Genomic DNA, 20,617 nt, shown 5'->3' with positions numbered 1-20,617 from the left:
TTTTTAAATTTATACTATAATTTTTACTTAAGTTTATTTTAAAGATATTTTATTAATTTTTTTGTTGTTGTTAAGTTTGCAAGTAAAGTCTAATAAAGTTTTCAAAATTTAAATCTTTTGAAGTTTATACTTTATAAGTTATTACTTATATTCATTAATATTTATTTTATAAGTTATATTTATAACTTGTATCTTGTAAATATTAAATAAATAAAATTTGTAATTTTAAAAAAAAATAAATTAAATATAAATTATATAAAATATAAAAAAATTAATATATATTAAATAAACCGGATCGAATCCGGACCGGACCGGAACGGAATCGGAATGAACCGGGATGAACCGGTACCGGTACACCGGTACGAAATCACGGTTCCGTCCCGTTTCGTATACCGGTTCAGACTATCCCGTCCCGTCCCGTAGGCAACCGAAACGGGACGAACCGGAACGGTACCGGTACGTCCCGTTCCGTTGACCAGTCTTACAGCTAACTATAGGCTAGTGCCTGAAAATTGTTATTCTTGTGCTTAAAATGATGGAAGAACTGCTCTTAAGTGGGGTAACTTAAGGCAATGATTGCAGAGTAAAAAGGACTTGAAGTTTCACATATACTTGACTTGAAGCGGCAACGAAATTAAGACTTGGGTTTTATGAGTTAAATAATGAGTGAGTATAACATTAAATTTCTTGGTATGAATGAAAATTTAAGTGAAATAAATATACATATCCATGTAGGTATGCCACTGAGGTTTCATGTAGAAAAATAAATGCATAATAGATATTCCTGACCCTTAACTTAGAGTCAATTGACAACTATGATGTTTAACTTAAGGTGTGCACAAGTAGACACTTAGGCCTCATTTGTTTACACTTAATGGAAGTATGAATCTTAATCGTTCAGATTCAACCCATTAACTACGTTTGATTTTTAAGTCTGAATCTGAATCATTCAGATTCAACCCATTAAATTCATTTGTTTTATTTTTTAAAAAAAAAACATCTTAATGGTCTGAAGAGGTCTGAACAAATCAGATATGTAGGAGACTCTTAACAACATTCAAACTCATTTGAGAAGTTATCAAATAATAAATCATCGCTTCTCTGTTTTGGGTGTGCCTTTTTATCTCATAACTAAAAAACTTTCTTTTTCTCTTTTCTCAATCAAACACCATTTTTCCCACTTGAACTGGTAAGTTTTCATAATTCCTTTCAAATATTTCTTTTTTATATTAATAATTTCCTTGTATTGACGTGTGTTAAGAACACTGGTTGCAATGATATTTTTGGTGTATTTTAGTTTATCAAGGTATTTGAATGAAAAAATAGTACTCCAAATCATGATTATTAAAACTTTTAAAACTATTTTTTTAACCAAAATTGATATATTTGGTTGAAATGAAAATTTTATAATATTTTATTAATATAATATTCAATTTGACTTGTACATTCAGATATTAAAAACAAACAACATTAACTATTTAGTGTTCAAAATTAAGACAGCACATCTTAATATTCAGATGGGTATTCAAAACACCACGATCTTAATGCAAATCTTAATATTTGGATGTGTTTTGAGATTTAGACCTCTTACTCTTAATGAAAACAAATGAGACCTTAAACTTGTATAAAATCGAGCAAATCGACACATTCGTCCTACATGACACTTTACATGAAAATTTTGTATCCTACATGACATCCTATGTGTATTATGTCATGTAGGATACTTTTTCAACTTCATAGTAGTTTAAGTGCCTACTTGTGCACATTTAAAGTTAGAGGACATAATTGTTCGTTGACACCAAGTTAAGGATCATGCCAAAAATAAAAGTGGAGATATTATAAGGCTTCATGATCAAAGGGCAAATGCATGCCAAAAATTAGATGAAACAAGCAAATATAGCTTAAGTCATATGCGGCCCATTAAAGTTGTCCGTATATTTCACTTAGACACCTCAATTTAGCCTCATACCTATTGAACACTTCAACCTTAACAAATTTATACCAATTTAACACAAAACGATAGTCAAATAAAAAAGAAATATGCGTGCATTTCAAACGCTCAAACATGACAAATAGACTAAAGAAACGATGACACATGGCAATTGGATTAATTTTTAAAATTTTTTTATTTAAATAATCAAAAAGCAATTTAAGAAAACAAAATTGAATTAATCCACCCCACCCCCACCCCAGCCCACCGGCCACCCACCATTCTTCTTCTTCTCGTCGACTTGAACTGCAACCTCCATACTTCTTCTACTTCGTTTCCTTTTCACTGGCCCCGGCGTTTCAACGCCAGTCAACAATAGCCTCCAGCCTTTTCTTCTTCTCCATTGAATTTTATCCATATTTCACCATTATTGTCAATCTAAGCTAATTCCTCATTCACCTTTCATTTTGATTGCATCAAAACATTCTATTCATTATCTTTTATCTTCTTTTCACTAATAATTATTTATAACAAATTACAAGCAAGAATAATTTTTTACAGAAAAGATAATCAATTGCTTCATCGAAATATTATTTTTATCGAAACAATGAAACTTTGCCAAAATATTTGAGACTTTAATTAGATTTACATAGAAAAAGAAAAAACACAAGAAGAATTTGAGGGGATCGGAGAAAAGATGGATGGGGTGGGTGTGGGTATGGAAAGAGATCGGAGAAGTTGTAGAAAGGTATGTGGAAGAAGGTCATTTTTTTTATTTTAAATTAATTATTTTTATGCATCATTTATTAATTAGGTCTATTAATTGAATAGAAAAAGAAAAAAAAATCATTTCAAATGGTTTCACGCGCTTGGGGACTGTGAAATACACATTTTTTGCCACATAAGCCATTTGTGTCCAATAGGAACTGTTTTTGAACACATAAGGTGTTCAATAGGTATGAGGCTAAATTGAGGTGTCTAAGTGAAAATACGGACAACTTTAAGGGGCCGCATATGACTTCAGCCCAAAATATATGACATTCGACAAATATAGCCATTTTTTAAGATTACAAAGGCAAATATTTTTTTTGGGTAACGGGGCAAATTCTGGCGTGGCGCACGCGCTTGTCTCGGGCGGAGAAAAAAGGAATCCAAAAAATGGCACATTTTAGAAAAGTCCAACTTAAATTTGTTATCATGCGCTTGGCTTAGAGATCAATACACATTTTACATACAAAACAAATCAAGATTGTTGTTTCTCCTAACTCTCCACTTTCCACTGTTGTTCATCGTCTTCTCCTTTGAAACTGCAATACTTTTTCTCTCAAAATACTCAGTATGCTTTAGAGAGAGGAAACATAATATCAAATTTGCCGAGTCCACCAACTGATTGATTATTTTTTTTAAAATTTGGTTTGTTATTGTACCTAAAGAGAGAAAGAGGGATCAATTGATTGATTTGACTTGTGAGTCAGCTATGCAGAGGCAAATCTCGCCGAAGCATAGACATGATGGAACTTCGCCTTTGCCCTTGGGTATGGATTGGAGTCCTCCCCCCAAAAATTGGGTTAGTCTTCTTCTTTATCACTTCCTATTGCAATTTACAAGTTTTGATCATCTATTATACGTAATTGATCCATCGCCTTAGAATGATTGGATTAACTGAACGGTAATTTCTGGGCATTGATTGATCACATTGAATTTAGTGCGGAAGTGTGCTGAATATTGAATTGGGATTGGGAATAATAGAGTTAGATTTCTGATCAGTTAATGGACGGAAATGAATCAGCTTTATTAATAAGAACATGTGAATGTAATCAATATGTTTGGTTAACTTAACTGTTAGTATTTCTACCAGCTGATTTATCAACACAATTAGCCTTTCAAGTTAATGTTTTACAATAATTGATGATAGGCAAATTGCCTTGTACCTGTGATAAGGGGTTCCTCATTTATCTTAATGTGCCTGATGTCCAATGGATGTGACGTGAGTTTGGGGCTCCATGCAGACATTAGAAATTAGCAGAACATTGCATGTATCTCAGTCCGGTACATGCTAGTTTTAGACAATATGTCCTGTTAGTATTCACAGACAAGACCTGTGACTTTTGCTAATATGTCGAGTTAGCTTGCTGCTTATCTCCTAGCTGATTAATCAACATCGTAAAGACTGTTGGAAGAGTTGAGCATAAACATACACTATACATAGAGATTTTCAAGTAACTGCCAATAAGTAAATTACTCGGTACCAATATTAAAGGTATCCTGGTGGGGCCAGGAATTTATATGAGTAGATTCAAAAATATCTTAGAATGTTACACATATATATCCTTGTATTTCAGTTCAGTTTAAATGTTATTGTGGCGAACACATAGAACATATATATAAGTGGTAAGAAGGAAACTTAAATATGTCAATTTTTTTAATTTGGCCAGTTTTCGTAAGTTCCAAAGTGAATGTTATGGTCCATTCAAACTATCATGTAGTGCATAAAAACCTGAGTGTTATTGTGGAGAACACATAGAACCTACATAAGTGGTAAGAAGGAAACTTAAATATATCAATTTTTTAATTTGGCCAGTCTTCATAAGTTTCAAAGTGAATGTTATGGTCCATTCAAACTATTATGTAGTGCATAAAAACCCGAGTATCCTTGATTATAGATCGACGGTAGTCGTAGTTGACTTCCCGGTGCTAGTTGCTTATTGTTGCTGCCCTGTTCTAATAATGTTTAAGTTAAATAAACTTTGATGTTGACTTTCTTATGGCACACACAACGCATAATGAAGAGAAATGGGTGCTGATCATGAAGAAGCACTTAATCAGAAATTTCCATCACTGTAATTCTTTTTGTAGAAATTGGTAACATAAGAAATTTCATCACTGTTAAAATATTTATATGTGTTTAGAAAATATCTTTGGTCAGAAAAGAATTGGATGATTTCTTTTGTGACAGTAGTTGATATTAGCTTGATTTCATTAACAAGTAATCAAGAAAGCTAGATCAAGTGATTTATCGTATCATTGTAGGCTAGCTATTGCTACATAGCATGCTTGATGACACTGAATTAGGTTGTTCATATCATCATTGTTCTCCATTTGGCAGTTTGATTTAATAAGCTTTAGTTTGTTAACTTTGCTTGTGTGATCTATGAGAACTTTAATCTAGCATTCATGATGTTTGGCCAAGCAGCCAAATGCGTAGGCATTCCAGGTCTGTGAACCAAGGCATTCTTCCTTAACTCAATTAGTTCATGAGAATTACATGACGCTGTTGAATTTGAATGGAATAAGGATTGCTTATATCAAATCTTTCTTTTACTTTGGTAATTAATATATTTTTATGACCTAATCGAGGTATAACTCTTGATTAAATTTCTCTTGCCAAATGACGTTCTCTTAAAATCACTTTCTCTCAAAGAGATGGAACATTGAACTCATTTAACTTGTACTGAAGCATAATTGCTTTGTCAAAAACGGGTGTATCTTCCAGACTCCCTGCCAGATATTTTATTTGTTTTTGTCCTGGAAAAACACTTACTTATGCTTAATATGCTCTCCAGGCTGGGCGAGAAACTGTTTGGCCTCACGATCCTCAAACGGGCTGGAGCTACTGTGTTACAATTCCTTCGTGGGTTGTCCTGGCAAAAACAACAAATTCAGACCCCATAGTGGTACAACCTTTTATCAATGCTAATGTTCATTTCATTATACCATAGAGTTAATGTAATACTAGTACATCTTTTAAACAAATAACTGTTAAGGATTATTAAAGATCTGAAATCTAAAGACTTGAGGATAATGATTTCATAATCTATATTTTGTAAATAGAGGATGCTTTTGATCTTCAGATAGAATTTCTGTCACCATCGAAAGTTGACAAATCTTTCTTGTTGAAGGTGTTTGAGCCCTAAAACCTAGTGCAATGCAGGATGTTTCACCAAGCTTGGGTGGCATTTCATTGCAGGCATCAAAGGGTTAAGATATTTTGTGTGCCTTAACAAATCAATGGCTTTTCCTTAGAAGGATAGCACTAGATATATTTACATCTCCCCCCCTCCCCCGAAAAAACAGAGAGAGAAAAAAGAAAAAAAGAAGGAAGAACTAGGGGCGTCGGATCTACATCGTTAGTTACAGGTTTGGCAGAGTAACTTTGGCCTTAGCCTGACAACTTTTGCCTAACTCTTGTATTTGTGCTGAAAAATTCACTTGTATGTATAAATAATCTTATCTTGAACCCAATAAGGTATCCTGTCTTGGAATTTAGAACTTATAAACTTAAAATCCTAAATCTGCCTCTATAGAAATAGACAATGAATATGGTGCATGAATATATCAATTGTTAAAGGAATGGAGTGAACAAATATTCATCTGGATAAAATAATTAATATTAATTGTTATGTTTGTCAAAAGAATATGCTAGTTAATATGGATAAGAAATCAGAAATTTAGAACTCCATAAGATTACTAGTTTGTAAAATTGAATTAAAAATTTAGAACTTTATTTTTGTATGAGAAGCAAAAATTTAAAATGTTTTAAAGCTTGATTAAGATGCTTTAGCAAAAATGAAATATCTTGATTAAGATGATTTTGCTTTTCTGTATTTCGCTTAATTGCAACTTCCGTTCTCAAAACACTTAATTGCAACTTTTACAATTTTGCTCTCCATAATATTGTTATGATGTATAGTTTTTCTCCTTACATTGCTCATACATTTTTTTTCATTATTATTAATAAGGTAAATAATTTTATTAACCTGAGAAATGTTCCTGCTTACGAGCTATGCTGTTTCCTTGGCTTCGGTTATCATATTATTTTTCTTATTTTTTTATTACTGTGGTGTTCGGGCAATCATGCACATCTCTTATTCACTGTTTTATTTTTTTGGTAAAGTAAGTAAATTGCATTAGAAAGGCATCAAGCAGATGCAAGATTACAAAGAGAGTCGTAAATGTTTTAGGACATAGCTACGTGAAGCTAGAGTGATGAGCAAAAACCTGTATAGCTAGTCAAAAATCTATGTTGCCTTGAAAAAGCTCTGGTAAGTGAGAGCCAAGGAACTAACAAAGTACAAAATATTATCAACTATACAGGCTAACCAAGCATATACCCTTCAAAGAGCTGGTAAGAGTTGAGTCCCTATCAAAGCATCTGTAGTTTCTGTTAGAAATTTAGAATGGAAATAGGAACAGTAATAGCATATAAAATCCTACTTGGAAAACAATTTTAATATAGTGTCTATAAATAGGGTCTGTGTGTAATAATTCTTCTATATTTCTCACATGATATCGGATCATTACTAAGGAAATATCAGCTATGAATATTTCAGCGAAGTTCCGGGATCACCACCGCACATAGTTTTTCCGTTGGTTGCTCGCATCACAATCTCTATATAGTAGTATTATATAGAATTTGACACCATCACAATGTAGATCAGGTTCAGGCAACAAAACCCCAGTCAGTCGCTCCATAAACAGCCTCCCATGTGACTTCACGTTCCTATCAGAGGTCCTACACCGGTGGGCGAGTTACGCACACGCGTCTACCTGTGGGAAGTTTTCTGGCCACTTACCTAGCAGTTTGATTTTCTCTGGAAACCTACAACATATTACTTGTTTTCCGGCTACAAAATTTGATTTCACAAGATGTCTTTGGGGTTGATATTTTTGGCTACAGTATTTAATAATAGTGCTTAGCAGTCTAGGGGTGTGCATAAGTCGGTTCGGTTTATTGGTTTTCAGTTTGTGGACATGCTAAATCGATAACCAAACCAATACGATACTTTTTATCGGTTTTCTGTTAATCCGTTTATGTTTCTTAACGGTTCAGCTTTTAGTTTAACCGATAATAAAATTGTCATATGATGATGTATACAGAATGGTCATAAATATAGAATTAGTAGCGAGAATAGAAGTCCAATTCAAATTTTACACTGATCACTTTTGACATATAATTGTTCAAATTCCTCCTAAAGACTAACTCAATTAATTGAGGAAACAACATTAATTGTTTTTGTTTGTCACAATCAAATCTAAAACTGAGAAGAGAGAAGGTAATACTAGTTTATGTCGAGAATAGAGAAGGTATCGCAATAGAGAGGGAGTGATTCTAGTTTGTGTTCCCTATGACCAAAAGTAATACTAAAATACAATAAATAGGATTCGTAAAATGTTGAAGTCATTGTTATATAATAAAGAGTAAAATAGTAATTTTAATATAATCTTATTGGGTTATCGGTTTAACCATTAACAAAAGTCGTAAAACCGGAAAGCAAAAAAATATTGCTCATAGACAGCCTTTTAGCAAGGAGAAAGAGATAAAGAAGAAAAAAAATAAACCAAGAGTGTTCTTGTCTGCTCGATTTATTGGTTAAATCGGTTTTCACACACCCGAACTTAGCACATTGAGTTTAGCTGTCACTTTGTTAGAGGAAAAAAAAACTCTCAGAAGGTATTGTTACAAAATTTGTGAAGTCCAGTGATCAGGTTGCAGATATCTTCACGAAGTCCCTCACCAGTCCTCGTATTAATTATATTTGTATCAAGCTTTGAACACACGACTTATATGCACCAGCTTGAGGGGGAGTGTTAGAATACGAATAAGAACATGAATAGCCTATAGAATTTCACTTGGAAAAGGATTGTAATATAGTGTCTATAAACATGGTCTCAGATACATAATTCAATAATATTTTTTCTCCCATATTTCTCACAATTTCTTTATCTTCCAAGTACTCCAAAAGATGGCTGCTGAGTACTTGTTCCAGTTTCTTTTGATGGATTTGTCAACTCTCCATAGTATCCCTCTTATAGAAGGCATCTTTGATAGAGAAAGGCAGACCCATATGGGACCAAACATTGTGAAGAAAAATGCCAAATAGCAGCTGTCGCTGGGCAGTGCAAAAAGAGGTGATTTAGTGTCTCGTTTGTCTGTTGACACTGGTCGCATTTGTTGATAATAATGATGCCTTTTCTTCTGAGTTATCTTGTGTCAGGCATGCTCCCTTTAAAGCTGTCCAGGTGAAACAACTGACTTTTAGAGGCTGCCTAGTCCTCCATACATGTTTCCAATGCCATTTCTCAAGCATACCATTCTCAGAACAACCAATCTTGTAGCATTCTTTTGTATTGTACTCCCCCTTTTTTTGATTTTCTCTAGTGGAGTTTGCCTGGAATCTCAGATGGATTGTGATTCTCTAGAACAACCAAAATACGGAGGTCATTTATTTCTCAGTCTTGGTGGTTTCTCCAGAAAATAGGTCCTGTTATTGCCTTCCCTATTTTGTGCAATGGAAGCATCTTTGTTTCTTGCTATTTGGTAGAGCCTTGGGTAGGCATTCTTAAGAGTGATATCCCAAGCCATAAATCTTCCCAGAATTTAATGTGGAAACCATTCCTTTAGGCAGAAAATCTTCTTGTAAGCTGCTGATGTGTTTCCAGACCTCACGACCATGGGATTCTGTACTTCTGTTGGAGCTCCAGCGATTCTGGGCACCATATTTGGCTAAAATGATGTCTTTCCAGTATCCAGTCTCAGGTTGCCCATATCTCCATAACCACTTTATAAGTAATCCCCCAGAGTAACTTCAAATCTCCGATTCCTAAACCTCTCATGACTTAGGAAGAATCACTTTTTGCCATTTGACCAGAGAAATTATGAGTTTTGCTATTCTCTTCGGGTAGAATTCCGTCTAAGTCTATTAATCTGCTTTGTTACTGAGCTTGGCATAGGAAAGAGTGACATGATATAGGTGGGAATGTTGTCTATTTACTTTTAATGAGGGTACGACTGCCTCCTAGAGAGAGGCACTGATCTGTCAATGACTTCATTCCACATTCAGTAGACTTGAACTTAGCTCCCAGTGGTAGTAGGCCCAAATAAGTAGAGCAGTGAGAGAATCAGTTTTGCAACTTAAGATCTCTGCTAGAGCTTCTAGGTCGGGGGCTTGATTAGCTTGGTAAATTTTACTTTTGCGCATGTTGATGTGTAAACGAAAAGTTGATTCACAGACCATCAAGGTCATGTTGAGGTGGTTTACTTGTTGGCCGTCTGCCCCAAAAAAATATGAGTATCATATGCATAAAGCAGATGAGAAGCAGTGCCAGAGGTGTTGGAATTTCCAGCTACCTGAACCTTGTATACATTAGAGCTCTTTGGCCCTATCCAGCAGTTGAGTGAGCTCCTCCATACCCAGAATAAATAGAAAAGGGGAGAGTTGGTCTTCTTTGCCTGAGGCCTTTTTGAGGAGAGAAGAACCCATTTGGACTTCTGTTTGCTAGAATGAGAACTTGACTATGGAGATACAAAATAATATCCACCTTAAGCACCTGTTACCAAAGCCCATCTTCTTCAGCAGTTCAATTACAAGTCCAGTGCAGTTGATCAAAAACCTTTTCTATATCCATTATCCAACATGCACCCGTAGACATTTTTGATGAGTCCGAACAACATTGATATCCAACTTCCCAAGAAGGCCTGTTTACCCACTTCTTTGTTACCAGTCAAGTACCCCATTTGCAATCAGTGAGGCATCAGTGAACTGTCTATTCTTCATGAAGGAACTTTGTTGCCCAGAAACCAATTTCGGTTTCCACTTTTTCAGCCTTTAAGCTAAAACTTTTTCCACCAATTTGTAGACACTACCTATCACACTTAGTGGTTTGAAATTCCTTAGATCTATTGTCCCTTTCTTCTTTGGTGTGAGTGCAATGAAAAAGGCATTGCAGGACCCAGTGTTATCAAAAGAGAAGTGCAGAAAAGCTCTAAGGCTGGTTGGGGCTTTAAGTGCAAAGTGCCAAAAAATGTGAACTTCAATTAAAAAAGGCACAAAGGGAGAAAAAGTACAAATATATATGTTTAGGCCAAGACTTATTTAATGATCAACTTGTAAGATGCCCCTACTTTAAATATGCTTCTGCTGTCACCTTTCCACCTTAACACATCCTCATTTCTTTAGTGTCCATTAAAATTTCCAACAATGTTGAGAAATTCTGCCACCCTCATCACTTCCCAGTCATTAAGTTGTCTTTTGAAGTTGAAGTTCCATCCCTGTGTTGTCCACATCTCTGCTATGATCTTTTGTCGAGAAAGAACTAGATTGTATATGTCAGGGAAAAGAAGTTCCAGATTAACCATCTCAACATTTTTCCTTCTAGAATTTCGTCTTATTCCCATTGCCCACTTCACCTTCGAGTTGAGTTTGACTTCCTCCCATGGAGCTCTTACGGATCTCCATAAGCTGACCCCACAAGGTAAAGTCATATCCTTGGTCATCCAGCTATATTCAGCTTCATATTTGGCACCTGTCTCTCTTCTCCAAAGTAACTGATCTTCATCTGATTACTTCCACAAACACTTCATTGCGAGTGCTTTGCATTGAAGCTTCACGTTCTTTATTCCCAGTCCCCCATTCTTTTTCCCAGTTGCCACAAATTTCCATTTTATTAAATGAAAGCCTTTCTTCTCTTTGTGTCCTTGCCACAAGAACTTCCTCCTCATATCTTCCGAACTTTTGATGATCCGCTGGAACAGGGAACAATGACATCATGTATGTTGGCATAACATTAAGAACTGAGTTGTATGAGGGTCAATCTCCCTTGCGGAGATAGGTATAGTGTTCTCCATCCTGCCTATTTCTTTTGAAACTGGTAAATGTGTATTTCTCAGCATTAATGGCATGCTGAACACCATAAAAAAATGTTAGATGAAAAAAAAAATTAGAAAAGAAGATACTTTAGAGATCTTAATAAATGTACAAACTGATCTATATCCTCTAAACCTACTTCTTTACACCAAAAGTAGAAAGATATTATACAATTCCATTTGACTTTCTGGATGGAATTGGATCTTCATAACACCTCCCATTTCCCTCTCTCCAAACTGTCCATCAGATGCATTGTGGGATGATCCTCCACCACTTCTTTTGATTTTGCTGCCTCCTCTTTTCGTCCAGCAGCTAAGCAGGTCTGCAGTATGCTCTGGCATAGTCCAACTTGTCTTTGTTATGTTGAGAAATAGAGTCCTAAACTGTGCTGTAAAAGTGCAGTGTGATATACATGACTCTTTGTTTCATTTGTCTCATTTGTCTCATTGCATAAGAAGCACCTGGAAACTATGATGACCCTTTTTTTCTTCAAAATTTCTTGTATCAGGCATGCTCTTTTAACTACCAACCAAGTAAAGCATTTTACCTTGGTTAGGGATGGACTATTTTATAAGTTTCTCCATATTTTTGGTTGCCCTCTATACTGTACCCTTTCTTCCATTTTACAAATCCTTTTAATAGAGAATTGCCCATCAATATTGTGTACTTAATGTATCTGGTTCAGCAGTAGTGCCATTGAAATCATCAATCCTATTTAGCCGATCGACTACTCTATCAATCTCCCAGTCATTTAGCAATCTCCTGTAGAAAAAGTTCCATCCCTGTGCTCTCCACATATCATAAATGGTGCCATCTGGGTTATTGCTTAGAATAAATGGATTCTGGGAAAATCTACTTTAACGGACTTCTGCTCCTTCCAAGCATCCTTCCAGAATTTTATTCTTTTCCCATCTCCAAACATCTTGTGCAAGTTCCTTTCCATCTAGCCTATTTTTCCTCACATTTCTCAGTCACCCCATTCCGTTCCAAATTCCAATATAGGTCCCAGCTCCTAAAGGCATGTCCAAGTAGGTTGTTGGCAAGGTTCCAACTTCACTCACAAGATTGATGCTAGCTAGTCCATATTGTTGATTTTTTAATAGGATACGTGAAACTATTCCTCCAATTTTGTGCCAGCTAGATCCCCTTCAAACAAAACCAGAGTCACCCTAAGTATTTCTATTGATCTTCCTCAGCTCTACATAAAATGAGTGCATCCTCAACATATTGGAGGTCTGTCACTCCCAAGCTCTCCGTCCACATCAAATCCTTTCAGCCATCCTCTTGTGTTGGATGTCTTGATCATACTGTCTAAACCATCCATAGCGATTAAGAACAGGAAGGATGATAGTGGATCACCTTACCTGAGCCCTCTTTGGGATCTGAAAAAACCTGTAATAGACTCATTGATTAGAACAGAGAAGTTGACCGTTCAGATACAAAATAAATTTAGTTATCCACTTCTGTCCAAATCCCATCCTCTCTAAAATCTTCATAAGGTACTTCCAGTTGACCTGATCATATGCTTTTGCAATGTCTAACTTGCAAAGAATGCCATGTTTCTTCTGTTTAATCCTTGAGTTTACTGCTTAATTAGCCATCAAAACTGCGTCCATGATCTGTCCCCCTTTTCTAACGGCCATTTGTTGTGAATCCACTAATTTGTCACACCCTTTAGTCTCTCTGAGAGTACTTTAGAAAGTATTTTGTACATACTGCCTATCAGACTAATTGGTCTATAATATCTTAGCTCCTCTGCACCTATATTTTTCGAGTATGATTGCAGTGAAAGTGGCATTAAAGCTCTTCGCAAAAATTTCTTGATCATAGAAATTCTAGAAGTGTCCATTATATCCTTCTTCACTACATCCCAGCACTTCATTGAGAATCCCAGTGTGTAACTATCTGGCCAGGAGCCTTATCAGCTGCAACATAATTTTAGGCATGTTAGAATTTCATTCTGTTCAAATCTGCCTTGATGGGCTATTTTCTCCTCTTCGGTTATAACAGGATAGTGTACATTATGATGATTAGGTCTCCATTGGATGGATTCTGTATACATCTGCTTGTAGTATGTGATTATTTCCCCTTTAACTCCATTAGGCTCTTGATTTCCCCATATATCATTAATTGATCAATATTGTTGTACCTTTTGTGTGGATTTGCCTTTTTGTGGAAGAACTTGGTGTTCTTGTCTCCTTTGTTAAGCCATAGTACTCTTGATCTTTGTCTCCATGATATTTCCTCTCTCTTGATCAGTTCCTCATACTCTAGTAAGACTGCAGCTTTTTGTTGTTATTTCTTCTTCTGTGAGCACTCGTTTTCCCTCTCCGTATCCATTTCTGCCATTTCTGTGTCACAATTCAACACATAATCAGGTCTCCCTGTGTAGCCGAAAGAAGACCACCACTCTTTAACTTGTCAACAAAGCCGTCTGATTATAGCCATCTGTTTCAAACTTTAAATAGCTTTTATTTGTCTCTCAGCTTCTACCAATCAAACCTATTGGAATATGATCTGAACTCAGCCTTTGCAGTTGAACCTATTTGAGATTATTGAAATTGTTATACGAATCTGTTGAAATTAAAATTTATAATCCTAGACACTGCTTCGTGTTGATTCCCTTTAAACCAAGTATATGCAGTATCTTCTAGTTGCAATTCCACCAATTTTCATGTCTTCTACGAAATCTAAACACTCCCTCATGCCCCTTATTCTGCTCTTGCAACTTCTCTTCTCAGATATACACCTCGAGACGTTGTTTGTCTAATAGCTTGCTCCTTTGGTTCTCAAGTTAAACGAAAATTTCTCTAATCCATTTGCTTATGTCCCTCTTCAAATTTTGGAACTTCTGTGTGAGAAGAAATTCGGAGTGCCCCTGACTGAGTCAGAGTTCCACCAATGTTTAACCAAGTCTAAGACACTATCAGAGTGAAACCGCATGTCTTCATTCAAATAGGAGGATTGCTTCCCAGTCCCCGCTCTCCACTATGATTCACTTATGGTCTGATAGCACTCGGGCATAGCAACTTGCTTAATGGAATTGAACACCTCACTCCACTCTTGAGGAGAACAAAAATTTGTTAATTCTTGACTCTTGAGGCTTGGAGAAACTCCTCCCCTCTTGACCTAATGTATTGAGCTCCTTGATGTGGCGGTTCTATCAATTCCAGATCAAGAATGATGTTTGAGAAGCCTCTAATTGCTCCTCAAATCTAGATACATTAAAATCACCCCCAATTACCAATAAGTCAAACCAGAGACCTTTTACTGATGCTAGTTCATACCATAATTCTGTTCGCTTAGTGTTAGTGTGAAGGCCCTAGTGAAGAGAATAAGCACCTGAGAAAACCCATTTGAAATCTTCAGAAAGGCTCTAAAATCTGCAATACAAAGAGAAAACCCCAGCTTGGCATCAACACAATTACATTGTCTCTTATCCCACATAATCAATATGCCCTCTTTGGTACCATTTGTTTTATGTTATGCTCAAGAAATCCATCTGTTCCCCATATTTGTATGATCAAAGAGGTACCCCACTCTCCCATTTTTGTTTCCTGTAAGCATATTATGTCAACCTTCCATTTTTAAATAAGAGATTTCATGGTACTTCTCTTGTTCTTATCATTAAGCCTTGCACATTCCAACTAAAAGTTTTGACTCTCATCTGGAAAGAGCTCTTTGAGACCTGCTCCTATTCTTCCCTCCACTGCCTTCTTGAAGCCCCATGCCAGCATTTTGAGTTCTGTATCTGCTTTGTTCTTCCCTTCTCCTACAGTCCCTGTTTTTTGTTTCTGTTCGTTGTTCTTGCTCCTGAAGCTTTCATTTCAACTCTATCATTAGGATAATATCTAGGATTTGGTTCTCAAATCCTGCAACATCCACTCCTAGTAGTTTGCATGTTTTTAACATTGCCATCTTTGATCATCTTGATGTCTCCAAACCTACAGGGATGTCAATTTTGTGCTTATATTGCCATGGAAGAGGGAGATAATTGTTGCGAGATAGTAAATATGTCTAATTCTGAGTTGCTGGGGGAACTGAATCCGTATTGAGAAGAGAAGTGGAGTTGCAAGGAGATTTAGGAGTAGGTCGTGTGTTTGCTGTCTTTGTCAACTCCTATAAAACCTCATCATAAGTCTGTGATGCGATTAAAAGATTCTGAGGTCCATGTGTTTAAGGAACTCTTAAAACCTTAATCCATACATTTTCCTGTGAGACTGCTTGAGAACTCACCTCCGGCGACCACCAAGAGAAATTTAGATGCCTCTCACTCCAGAACCAGTCACCTGCCTTGACCCTCATTACCTCTTGTCTGGATGGGAGTTCAAAGATGAACTTGTTGTGGTCCACGGGGATCACTTTGAAGCCTGCTGTAACCTTCAATCTGGACTGAAACCATTTGTGAATAGTCTCCGTATTGAGTCTGTGATGGAAAGGATCATTGAACATGCCGATGAGGCTTTGAGATAGAGGATGAGAGTCATCCGACGAAGAGAGACTTTTTGACCCCAGCCAGCATCCGATACTTGCAGCCTCATGAAAAGTTCTGCACAAAGGGCTGGAGGTTGAAATGGAGTATGATTCGAAAATCTGTATTTCCCTGAAATCGCGAGGTCTTCTAAGCCAACCACAGTTTGTGCTCATCTCTGGTGCACAAAACTTAACTAAAAGCATGAGTTTTTCCCAAATCTACAATCGAATTTTCTAACTTGTCAAAAACTCTCTTATGTTTCTTTTCCAAAGATCCACATGATGGCTAGTGGGGTGGTCCCATCCATGCATCCTTTGCTGAACGTAGAAAATTCATTGCATACCCCAAATTTAAGAAATGAGTAGCAGCAAGCAGCGATTTCTTCTGCATTTTGCTGCGAATGTATCTGCAGATTCATCTTTTGCAGTGTCCGGCTATATTTTGAAACTATTGTTCAATAGTACTGTTAGAGTGGGTGAAAGCCCCATATTTGTTGGGGAATGGACGGTGGTCTGCTTATATTGAATGGAACAATCCTCCCCTCATAAGCTAGCTTTTGGGGCTGAGTTAGGCCTAGGTGTCATATGTTTTACAAGTACAAAGAGTTCCTTTAGCATAGTAGGTCCTAGCATAAGTCAGTTTCCAGGTTTGAGGATGTTCGCAATGTATAGTGGTTTTTGTGGTGCTTTCCAAGCGTTCGTTACCTTATTTTTTGTGATAAAGCTGATTCTGAAGCAAAAGATGGAATAGTTATATATCACGAGTTTATCATTTCCTAACAAAATACTGGTGTAACTCAGAGTGTAAAATAGAATGTTTGCATATCATTTATCTTGTGGTCATTTCCTTGATATGATGAGACTAGAGATTCTCTATGCGCTTTCAAACTTCCAATAGTTGAAGTAGCAGGTGCTGTTGGATTGAGTTTTCTCGTTGCTTCTAGCTAGGGAAATTCTACTTTGATGAGATGAGTAGTTGACGTATGATAGGTTCTCGAAGTGTATAAGTGAACTTTTTAAACAGGAAAATATATTATCATTCTTTTTGACAAAGTCAAGAAGGTTTGATCATTTTCAGCTGCAAAAGGAGTTGCTTAAGTTTTCCTTTTTGTTTTTCAAATATAATTTCTTGTCAGAAGCTGGCATATCTCTAGTTGTTTTCTTATCATTTATAGCTAAGTTGAATTTGAATTTTGAAATGCCCATGTTGAACTAATTTTTACATCTCAAACTTGGACCCCTCGGTCCAGGGGACCTTTCCTAGTAAACTTATAATCTGATGCATATTTTTGCTTTGTCAATATTTGGTTCTTATGTGTTGGAATTTATTGAAGTTTGAACTTAACAATGTTAAAAGACAGTTTTACAGGGTTTTGGTTGGTTTACAATCACCAGAAGGGAATACAACTACACGGGTCGTATTAAGAAGGTTCAATGATTTCTTGAAGTTTCTTGCTGCTGTAAGTTTGCATACACTCCTTTTAGATATGTTTTTCTTTTTCTAAACTTTTAAGTTAAAAGGACATGATAAAGTTCTTGGCCATAATCAAAATTGACAGTTGTCTCCTTAATAATCAAAGGATACTTAATAGTGTGTTGATTCTGTGTCACAGCTGAAAAGAATATTTCCAAGGAAGAATATTCCTCCTGCGCCACCCAAGGGTTTCTTGCGGATGAAAACTAGACCCCTCCTAGAAGAGGTAAGCATTATACTCTTGTTACATTATGTAAGATGTTGTTTTTTCATAACTAAAAGTTTAAGTTGAAGCAGAATCACATCCATCGTAAAATTAGAGCCAAATTTCTGTACGTTAGTTTTTATTTTGTGGAATTTGAAGATTTCTTCTGTACTTATTCTCATAACAAATGGTTCTAGTGAAACAATAACTGCAAAAAACGGTAGGATGTTATTTGAAAGCGTCAAATGTTAAAAATGTAAGTTTTGTCTTATTACATTTTAGAAATAATGGAAATGTTGGGTTAAACTACAAAGATTTCTTTCCAAGTGATGCTTGCATCTGCAGTTCTATATGATAATTCCAATTTTCATGCACTTGTATGTTTCCAGAGACGGTCCTCCTTGGAGGAGTGGATGACCAAAGTACTATCTGATATTGATGTCTCAAGAAGTGTTCCAGTGGCATCTTTTCTTGAACTGGAAGCTGCTGCTAGATCTTGTATGTCTGTTGCTACAATATTATTGTCCTTTAACATTCATTTCCCTGAAAAAAGATTGGACATGTGGCTAAATTGCTTTTTAGAATATCTTTTTGTTATGTCTAAGAGTTAACATTTAGTAATTAGTACTATAATTTTTTCAGCCTTTGCAGATGAAACCCAACATGCTTCAGAATCAAATCCTTCTGTGAATAGTTCTGTTTCTTCTCTTCAAATTCATCCTAATGGAAGCTTGTCTGGAATAGCTGCGAGTTCATCACTCACATCAGATTATGGTAGTGACACAGCTTATGAGATATCTGATGTTGGCACTCCACGCCTTGGAAGGGATAATAACTCTGATTTTGGGACAGATGAACTCTCTTTGGATGAAGATGTAACAAGTCCAATAGATAAGTTTGTGAAGTATGGGATGTCCAATATTGATGAAGGCTTGTTCATGGGTCAGACTATTCTAGAACAACTTGGAAATTATCCTAGACATAGGTTGCACAACAGAGAGAACAATAAATTTGAAGAGAACAATAAAGCTAATGGAAATGCTTCCAATTTTTCTGATCTTTCTGTTGGTACTGATGGTATGAACAGACTCTCTTTGAAGCAGGAGAACACCAAAGTCATCCGTCATGGTAGGAAGTTATCAACAGAGAGCATTGGAAGCGATACAAGTTCCCAAAGGGGCAGTGAATTGTCAGGTTCAGCAGTTCCCAATTTATATGGACAAGGGCTGGTTGAATTCCCCAGAATGGGCGATACGTCAGCAAACGTTGAAAATACTGACTTACTGCTTCCAAGTGATGTGCAGTTATTACTTCCTTCAGATCACCGCCAAAAAATGAACAGGGTGCTTGCAACCATGCAAAGGAGACTAATAACAGCAAAAACTGATATGGAGGATCTTATCTCGAGATTAAATCAGGAAATTGCTGTGAAAGACTACCTCACAACTAAGGTATTGCTTTTCCTAATTTTCTCTGAAAAAGAAGACTATTTATATATAAGTATGAAGCTAAGGATAATATATAAGAACTTCCCAAGTTGCAAGCTATCTATGACAACACTGTATAGCTGGGAGTTGCATTGTAGGTCTGCTAGTGCCATACCCCAAAATTACCGGATGATTCATGGACCACTAAGAAGCAAAGAAAACCCACCTTTCACAACACTGTATCTTTCAACAGACTAAAATACTGATATTTTCTGTGTTTTTGGGCGATTTTCCTGCACATAGCTAGTTACTGTTTTTTTTTCTTTTACTGCTTTTATAACTTCCTTGTACCAAGTATATAGGATATGAAACTTGTTTGTGTATTTATAAAAAAGCTATGAGACTCTTGGTCCTCAATAGTACTTACAATTGTGGTAATTAAAGCTTCCTTACCAAATAAAAGAATAAAATAAATTGTTCCTGCTTGTTTTTATAGGGATATTGGATGAAATCTATCTTCGGCGATAGAAACATATGTTCTTGGTATAGCTGTGCTGCCAAGGATTTTCGAGAGTAAACATATTTTATGTGTTGTTACTTGAACTTCTCGGATCATGGGTTAATCACCATAAATTCCCAGATAATGCTGAGAAAGTGTTCCTAATACTAAACCCCAAGTAGTGATATAGATCACGAATGATGGTTCTATCTTCATTATGGTTGTTGAAAAGCCTTTTACAAATTGGTCCTTCATGAAGTAGAGACGAGGAATTTATTGTGATACCTTTAAGGCTATAACACATGAACCCAACCCCAGAAAAAATAACAAGAGAAAGAAGTACAGAGATGAAAGATGAAACAATGTGGAAGTATGAGTTGATTTAAGTTTTTTATTAGAAGGCACCAGTACCCCCTCAACTATACACGAAATCCCAGCGATACGGCTTAACTATACATGTAACCCCCTTGATTGTGTTAAACTGTAATAAACACAGCCTAAAACCTATATAGCCACTCACATGATGGGAGGTGTTTTACACTTGCCTCCAAGTCATCATTATGTTATCGCCACATTAATAAATGATCAAAATCTAAAAAGATATATACAATTCCATATCATTTGATTACTTCTTCTTCATTATCAACACCCACTCTCTAACCACTTAACCCACTTATTTTGACCATTAAAACTCATAGCATCACCATGAAAATTATAACCCGCCACCAAATTCATCCCTTCACTACCACCAGAGTCAATATCTAGTATCTACTATCAATTTCATTTTTCTGTCAACCCAAATAAATTTCATAAAATATGGTCCAAAATCTCAATTGTAGAAACTACCTATATTTTGAACTCTAATCTTTTGAACTTCAATCCGAGAAGAATTCAAAATTATGGTCATTTTTTTCTGATTGAATTTGGGTTAAGATAAAAGGCCGATTGAAGTGTGAAGGGAGTTT

At 36.0% G+C, this 20,617-nt stretch overlaps 1 protein-coding gene across 1 annotated transcript in view; it reads left to right on the top strand.

Moving 5' to 3' along the window:
* The first annotated feature begins 3,156 nt into the window (after window positions 1-3,156).
* The window catches only part of LOC107029098 (PX domain-containing protein EREL2), a 24,877-nt gene continuing 7,416 nt past the window's right edge, over window positions 3,157-20,617 (top strand). Inside the window, exons 1-6 of the mRNA XM_015230415.2 lie at window positions 3,157-3,497; window positions 5,494-5,604; window positions 17,409-17,507; window positions 17,661-17,747; window positions 18,116-18,224; window positions 18,369-19,177. Coding sequence (XP_015085901.1) covers window positions 3,408-3,497; window positions 5,494-5,604; window positions 17,409-17,507; window positions 17,661-17,747; window positions 18,116-18,224; window positions 18,369-19,177 — 1,305 coding nt within the window. The 5' untranslated portion in view covers window positions 3,157-3,407. The remainder of the gene's footprint in view (window positions 3,498-5,493; window positions 5,605-17,408; window positions 17,508-17,660; window positions 17,748-18,115; window positions 18,225-18,368; window positions 19,178-20,617) is intronic.

Source organism: Solanum pennellii, chromosome 8 (assembly GCF_001406875.1).
Source record: "Solanum pennellii chromosome 8, SPENNV200".
In the NCBI taxonomy this organism is placed as follows: domain Eukaryota; kingdom Viridiplantae; phylum Streptophyta; class Magnoliopsida; order Solanales; family Solanaceae; genus Solanum; species Solanum pennellii.
This window is presented reverse-complemented; position numbering and strand designations above follow the sequence as displayed.